The sequence below is a fragment of the Brassica napus genome, chromosome C9, assembly GCF_020379485.1.
Source record: "Brassica napus cultivar Da-Ae chromosome C9, Da-Ae, whole genome shotgun sequence".
Lineage (NCBI taxonomy): Eukaryota > Viridiplantae > Streptophyta > Magnoliopsida > Brassicales > Brassicaceae > Brassica > Brassica napus.
The window spans coordinates 44,789,721-44,797,971 of record NC_063452.1 but is presented as its reverse complement, the minus strand read 5'-3'; the positions used below and the strand labels follow the sequence as shown (position 1 = coordinate 44,797,971).

At 38.0% G+C, this 8,251-nt stretch overlaps 2 protein-coding genes across 2 annotated transcripts; one reads left to right on the top strand and one right to left on the bottom strand.

Moving 5' to 3' along the window:
• Window positions 1–2,369: 2,369 nt before the first annotated feature.
• On the bottom strand, window positions 2,370–3,098 carry LOC106408772. The gene has a single exon (XM_013849474.1). It carries the CDS (start codon window positions 3,096–3,098, stop codon window positions 2,370–2,372), a length of 729 nt encoding a protein of 242 aa, XP_013704928.1.
• A 3,092-nt stretch (window positions 3,099–6,190) lies between these two features.
• LOC106408773 lies at window positions 6,191–6,681 on the top strand. Its single transcript, XM_013849475.1, has 2 exons — window positions 6,191–6,373; window positions 6,439–6,681. The coding sequence occupies exons 1-2, from the start codon at window positions 6,191–6,193 to the stop codon at window positions 6,679–6,681; spliced, it is 426 nt and encodes a 141-aa protein (XP_013704929.1).
• The last annotated feature ends 1,570 nt before the right edge of the window (window positions 6,682–8,251 follow it).

The window sequence follows — 8,251 nt, the reverse complement described above, 5'->3', positions numbered from 1 at the left end:
TCTTGAACTCCTTTGCTTATATTCATTTTGTTGCTTACTCTATTCACTCATTTTAATTAAGTATTATTCAGACCATCATAACTATGTGTTCCATGAATATGTCTGAGTAATCCTTATTGTTAGATTTAGGTTTCTCAATAGGTTGATAAATGTATTACTGACAACAACAATTGTTAGGGTATTTAGAAATATAATTTTTTCATCTAGTTATGCTTAAAGCTAAGTTTAGGATTGATCACCCTTTAAATTTAGATCTTAGGATTAATTGGGATCAAGCCATTGCTTGACTCAATACCTGAAAATAACTAGTATGATCTAACTGACTAGATACAGACGAGAGTTGGTCTAGTGAGTTAGAGAATTTAGATCAAACCTATCCGTAAAGCTTTCTGGAAGAAATATCGATCGACGCAGCGATACCCCTGTCGATCGATATTTTGAGAGGTGTATCGATCGACATTCATTAAGAATTATTGATCGACACTTTCTCGTGATTAACATACGAGAGTCGAAATCCAAGATCCAAATTAGATAATCAGATTGATTATATCTAAAGTTTGAATTCAAGAATGATTAACATCAATAAACCCTTAAAAACCAAATTAAGTTTTACTTATTATACCTGAGAATATACCTGAATCTAGCTATTTCTCCCAACTGTTAACAACTCCAAAACAAATCAATTGAGCAATACACTTGCTCACCACTCCATTAACTACTTTAAAACTTATAAACAATTTAATCTAGATTTATTCAAAAACCATAATCTATTGTGTAATCCTAGAGTCTCTGTGGATTCGATCCCTAAGTACTACATCCGAACCTCTTATTTGAGAGAGTAATTCACTCCTTAGGGTAATTTGAGTGACATCAACAACCTCTACGGTTCTTTAAAATACCCAGTATTCGCCGGCGTTTGTATTAACGTACACCTTATTTGATAATTCGTACACTTTGTTGAAAATGAAGTTGAACAAATTCAGTTACAGCATTGTACAAACAAGTGCAGTTCTCGCAGGAACCGTCCATCCCGACGTAAAAGTTCCTGCAGTTTTTGCCATGAAGGCATTTTGGGTGCATGATTACATCATCGTCGGGAAATTGGAAGGCTTCACCGTATGTGTTAAGCCATGGCGCATGGAAAGTTGACAGCAGCCACTGTATCGAGTCTCCCACATCTAAAACGGCTTCCGACCGCAGGTCGGCGTGATGGGCTGCGAACTACTGAAACACTTGGCTGGCTTCCTTGTCTCTGCCAAGACATACATTGAAAATGGCCACAGCAAAGGTTGATAATCCATGCGTTGGCACATTTGGTTTCAAAATTTTAATACTCTCCTCAAGTCATATGCCTATCGCTGCGTGGAGACCGTCATAGCATATTGTGTTTGTGTTGCCTGCATTAATGCACTTGAGGAAAAACTCGCGAAACTGACCACCTTTGCAGATTTGACTGGTCACATAATGGACCATAAGTGTAATATCGCACATCTTTAAGACGGACGGTTCATGGACAAGTGCGTAACCGCGTTTCTCAGCCCGGAGGAAATCACCCAAGTAATAGAATGTCTCCTCTCCAAGAAGCGCGATGATTTTACAGATAATTTCGTCGGGCAGATTTGGGAGTACTTGACCTACCATCGAATTTTCGAGATTGGGAAAGGTTTTTTAGCTGTCTCGACTTGGTAGAACACTGATAATACAAAGTTAAAAAGATGAATTCCATAAAGAAGGCGTGTGAATTAAATTAAAAAGTTATTGTTCCATCTATCGTGTACGTTAAGTATATGTCCACCTTATATATGGGCGTACTTTCTTTGGTGGACGTTATTACGTTAAGCATATGTCCACCTTATATACGTTATTACGTCTATGGTGTGCGTTAAATATATGTCCACCTTATATATGGGTGTACTTAATATGGTGTATGTACACCTTTCTAGTCAACTTAGGTGTACACCATATTTTGTAATTTTAAAAAAACTTGGTTAAACGGTCAGTAATTGGTTAAGCAAAATGACCTAAACGAAAAAGCACTTCTCGATTTTAGGTAAAATAAAACATTTAAGCAAAATGATTGTTTAGTAGAAATTTGTCTCGAAGAAGTCAGAATTTAAAGAATTTCTCATCTTTTTAATAGATATCATAATAGCGAACACTTAAACGGTCAGTAATTGTTTAATAATATTCGTAAAAAAGTAGTATTCAGTCTCGTCGATGTCAACAATAAAAGATTTGAAGAATAAAACGATTTAAATGGATATGTCTAAATTATTTTGGACAATATGACCTATTTGAATTTGAATTTGTTTGAAAATACGCTGCAAAGGACCGTACAACGCATGAGGTTTCATAAAGTTTATATTTATTTATGTAGTGCAAAGGTAATACAACAATGAAGCATTACTGCCATGTGTCGAAATCAGGAAAACCAGTGCAACACTGAAAATCCCGTAAAAAAGAGCAACCTCTTTAATCCAGAAGCAGCAATTACACATGTCTCCAGCCTTGTTGTGCTCAATGTACCAAAGAACCCAATCCCGGTCCAAGCATGGTGAACACTGGCAACTATAACACAAGGGGACGACTGTTGACATGAACAAATGCCTCTTTGTTATGAACTGGTCGTTCTCATTGTTGAACCATATCGGATCTTCATTTCTAACCACCATTCCCATTCTACCAACGGATTCTCTTGTGAAACGAGAAACGTACTCCTCATCCTCCCAGAAAATTTGGCGAGTCATTGCATAGGTATACAACGCTCGCTCGTATCCTGCATCCACTACTCTCTTTAACAAACGAAGTCCTTGATCTAGACGGTCTAACCCGTAGAAATACTCCACACCCTTGACGTAAAGAGTACTTGGATTACCCTCCTCATAGCATCTTCTTAACAATAAATGTTGCGTGCCAAGGTACCAAGGGTAGTTATATAAATCAAAGGAAGCATACACCCCACCGTCGTCTGCCAACGCACGCATAGACTTGCAAGTAGATCGGAGTCTATAGAGATCTGCGAAAGAGTTATTTGCAACGCGTTCGACCACCAATGCTTGGACCACTGAAGGGAGATCGAGGATCGGGAATTGTGTCATTATAGCAAGAGAATGATTTCCGTCTGCTGTGAATTGTTTCCCGATATCCGTATTTATAAGGAGTGTAACCGTTTGTAACCGACACGAACCAAGAGATGCGATAAGTCCAACCGACAGTAACCGGTTCTCTTTGGAAATAACGGTTTCCAATTGACTTAAAGTTACGCCGTTTGAAAAAACTTTTTCCAATTGACTTAAATTTACGACGTTTGAAAATGTAATACATAAGATAAAACGCAACTTCATACGAAAAGTTCTAAACAATTGAGAAAAATCTATCCGTTAAGAAAAAATATAGGAGAACAATTATAGTCGTTATAATTATTTCTCACAATTCGCAATTTTTCACTCTTATCTTCTTTTATAACATTCTATAGGTGTATGCATGGTACTACTGGTCATCACGGGTATTAGTGGAAGTAGATATTCAGGCATGGGACATCGGGTGGACTGATTCTGTATATAGGTGTACGTGCCTATATGGTGTATGCCTTTTTATTGATGTACACCCGATGTTTGTTGATTCCTCTTAATTTTGGTAAATGGTTTAAGCGGTTATTTGTTTAAATTTATATTTCTGAAAACCACTCACGATCTATATCGTTATTGGTGTGCACGGTCTATATGGTGTACGCAACTTATTGATGTACACCGATGGTTGATTGCCCTTAATTCCTTTAAATGGTTTAAGCGGTTATTTGTGTAAATTTATTTTTCTGTAAACCGCTCATGATCTATATCGTTATTCATGTGCACGGTCTATATGGTGCACGCAACTTATTGATGTGCACCGATGTTGGTTGATTGCCCTTAATTCCTTTAAATGGTTTAAGCGGTTATTTGTGTAAATTGTGGTTTGTGTCCACCGCGTCTGCTCTGTATTGATATTGGTGTGCATGCAAATGGTGTGCATAACATATTGGTGTGCAACATTAGTGATCAAAACAATTACAAAAAAATGTGGTTTTTCGATCATCAACATCATTTCGTGTGCACGTACAGAGTAGGAAAATGGTCTGCATAACATATTGGTGTGCAACATTAGCGAACAAAACAATTACCAAAACAAATTGTGGTTTTCGATCATTAACATCATTTGAAGTCTTCACTCGACTCAGAATCGGACTTGTGGTGTTCCTCAATGTATTCGTTATAGTCTTCAAGATCAACCTTACTGTCACACTCATCATTACTCCCTTCGACCGGATTTGGAAGAGACAACTCAATTTTGATACTCAGCATCAGTCTCATATTGTTGGTCACCATCATGCTCTTCGACTTCTACGTCGTCGTTACGATGCTTTTCCGTTCTAGCCTTCTTCTTCGGGTGCTTTCCCGAATACGCATATACCGAGTCATCTGAAACCGAGTCATCTGATTCTGTGGGAGAGACAGATCTGTCACACGGCCTACCACCTTCATCAACATCCAAAGCTTCCTGCATGATTTCGTCTAATGTCGAGAAGACTGTTGTTCCGATCTTTGACCGTATGTCTTCTCGTAAGCCTTCTCGATACATCTTTACCAATGTACCTTCACCGTGAATGTCAAGCAGACCTCCTGCCAGGAACTTTGTATTGTATTCTCTCACAGAATAATCTCCTTGCTTCATTTTGCCTACGGGCACTATTGTCTCACAGAAAACACATGTTCCATTCTCTCACGGTCTATTTAAACAACCCGATTGTTAAGATAAGCAACCATTGGGAAACGTGAAGCTGTAATTTTATGGCGTTTGGTAAATACACTGCTATGAATAAAAGTTCAACTATACGAGTGACAGATAACGAAAGGCGACCATTTAATAGAATTCTATAGACTTGTACGTTAATAAAAATACAGAACAACGTTAATTGAAAACAACAACATTATTTTGAGGGACAATAACAGCAATGACAACAGAAAACATTACTACTTAAAGTTATTAGCATGAGTCAACATCCCCCTACATACATAATTCCTTTAGCAGTCTGATATCTTCACGCATTTCCTTCAACTCATCTTCCATCTTCATTCGGCTGTTTGACTCCTCAGCAACTTCATTCTTTAACTCTAGCAGCTCTTCTTCAATAGCATCAAAACAGCGATGCCGACTGTGTAACTCATCATCCTGAAGGATATAAGATAGTGATCCTCATGTCAAAACTCGAATTTCTCACCTTGATACAAAATTCCTTAAGAAGTTACGATTATAAACTTCATTTCTCACCTCGATACATAATTCCTAAAGAAGTTTGCTATCTTCACGCATTTTCTTCATCTCATCTTCCACATTCATTCGGTTGTTTGCCTCCTCAGCAACTTTCTTCTTTAACTCCTCCAACTCTTCTTTAATAGCATCAAAACAGCGATGCCGAATGTGTAACCCATCATCCTGAAGGATAGAATATAGTGATCCTCATGTTTTAACTCAAAATATTGAATCTATTTACGATTATGAACTTCATTACTCACCTCATACTCTTTGCATTCGTAGTAACTCATTCCTTTGTCGTCGGTTGCCAATGTAATAGGACCACCGCACACGCATATTTTGGGTTTGCATTGGTTAGCAAAGAGAACCATCTCACACCGATCGTAATCCCTTTTCCATTGCTTCACATCTGCATAGTAAGGATCCGTCATCTGCTGAAAATATTTGATCAGTGTATTTTGAGGAAAGCAGAGCTCTTTGGTGCGAATACAAAACATCTCAGTTCAATCTCCGTATATAGGGAAACCAGGCTGACTTTATCTTTCCCTAACAACTATATTTTTGCAGGTTTATTCTCTCCTAACGGCTAAATTTTTGGCAGCTCAGTTCCGACACTATGTTTATTCTATCCTTACGGCTATATTGGTGTTCGAAAACCAACAAACGGCTCATCATTAATTTAAAATTTGAAAGAACACAAAATATTTAAATAATATTATCCCCATACGTTTAAGATTTAACGAGGTTTGTTGGTGGAAATAAATGAATGTTGTTTGGTTGGTGACGAATCAATGTTCGGGGGTTGGAATGTCAGATTGAACATTTAAACTCACATCTACACTACGAATTGTGTTTAAAACCGGTCCTTCCTTTGTAATCTTTATCGCAAATTTTAAGAATGACGGATCCAAGCTACAGCGACGATAAAAGGGCGAAGAGGTATATGGACATGCTGCAAATCGTTGCCGACTCTGACTATGGAATTCCGCGTCGCTGTCCATGCGGTGGCCAGATTGTCATACAGATCTGTAACGCACAAGCAGACATTGGAAAGAAATACTTCATTTGCAAAGCCTTTGAGGTAACAAACATATAATATATTGTTTATCATTTTCTGAAATTTTAATATTTCAGTCTAATTTGCAGGATGACGGCTTGCACAGAAAGAAAGAATGGGATGAGGCTATTGAAGAGGAAACCGAGATGCTAAGGAAGAAAGTTGATGGCCACGAACGCAGAATTCGAAGCTTAAATTCGATGGAAAATCGTATTAATATAATAGAAGAAGACGAGAAGAATAACGCTGCTGAGATTGACGAAATTAAGTATTTCTTAAAACTCGTTACCCCAATGATTTCTACTAGCTGTAAACTGTGGTGTACGCTTTAAATGTATTAAGTGTACGGCGACAAGCCTTTTCTAGGTTGAGTGTACGGTTATCCTTTAAATAAAACGTTTCTACCAATATAACGACATTTCTGAAAGAGTAAAACATGTAACGTTTCGGTTCACAGTAAAAGGTTGGCAAATGGAGATGGTATGCAGCTTATCAATTTAAGTGTACGTATATGAACTATGCAATGAATTATTATTACAATGCTAATTAAATACTAGATAGTCAATACGAACTTGTGTTTCAATATGTAAAATGGATTACATAAAGAGTGGGTCTCGACCTTAATATTGAAGGTATACATTCGTTATTTTACAATGGAAAGTTATCCCACACTTTAAAAAAAACGTAGATATTAAGTTCAGACAAGAAATAGAAACACGCCTTCAATAATTATACATGCGGAAAATATTTTCGAAAGTAGATAGGTAGAATCAAGTTACTTCTACTTCATACTGGCCTCGTTTGCAACCTGGTAATCGCCAAAGAACTCCTCGTAGCAGTCCATTACATACTGCTCGCGAAATTTATCCACAACTTTGTCTGTTATCAAACGCATCTCTTCTTTCCCAACACCATTAGAATGCATCTCCATAAACTCAGCGGCGCAAGGCGCACAGTCACCACCCCTTTTGTTGTGATAGATGCCTTCAACCCGATTCCACGAGTAAAATCGCACTCCTTCACTGATTTGGTACACTGTATACTCGACATACTGCTCAAGTATATATGGTAAGGACTTCAGAACAGGAGTCATCTGTACATCAACATCTGCTTCAGTTCGATTCTCAGTGATGAACGAATCAAGTATGGTCACGTTAGAAGTCCGCAAGTTAATACAAAGACCAACCCAATGATTCCTCCCCCAATGCATTGGAGTGTACACCATGTCGACATCGCGACCAAGTTCCAACTTAAGGTTTTTGCCCCTACTCTTTCCTGTAATATAAGCTGCTATGTTTGTACCCCAATCAAAATCCAACTTATCCTCAACTTCATTGAAAGCGAGCCAGTTCGAGGTAATGAACTTTGTAAAGTACGGATCGAACATTACCATCCGGTCTTTCTGCAGAACACTCCCACGACGCCTCCACAACAATTTGCATTATCACATACATGTGTTGTGTTACATTATTAGCAGCAAAAATTAAAGAGACAAACTTATAACTCTGCGAGGTTGAAAAAAAAATTTGTACCTCGTCGGACAACCATTTCCCGGGTGTAGCTATGTCAAGGAAGAAAAAATTCGTGACAATGTGAGAGGTCTTGATTTGGAACTGCCTGCAAATTAAAACAGCGGGAACGCTTTTTGGAATCAGCCAGAACAAGATGTCTATATGTTTCTAACAGTAAATTACATCCTAAACTTATTGCACGAGGTTTTCACTGAGAATATCGCTAAACTTCTTAAAAATAGCACGACTTATCTTGGGTAGGGGCATATACTCAGTCTTCTTCTCGCTCATGAACAACCCTTTCAACCTTGCATCTGGGGTGTACACTCCACAAATTTTCTGGGATTTTTTGCGCAGAAGTTTATCACCACTCTCCACTGAATTGCCATCC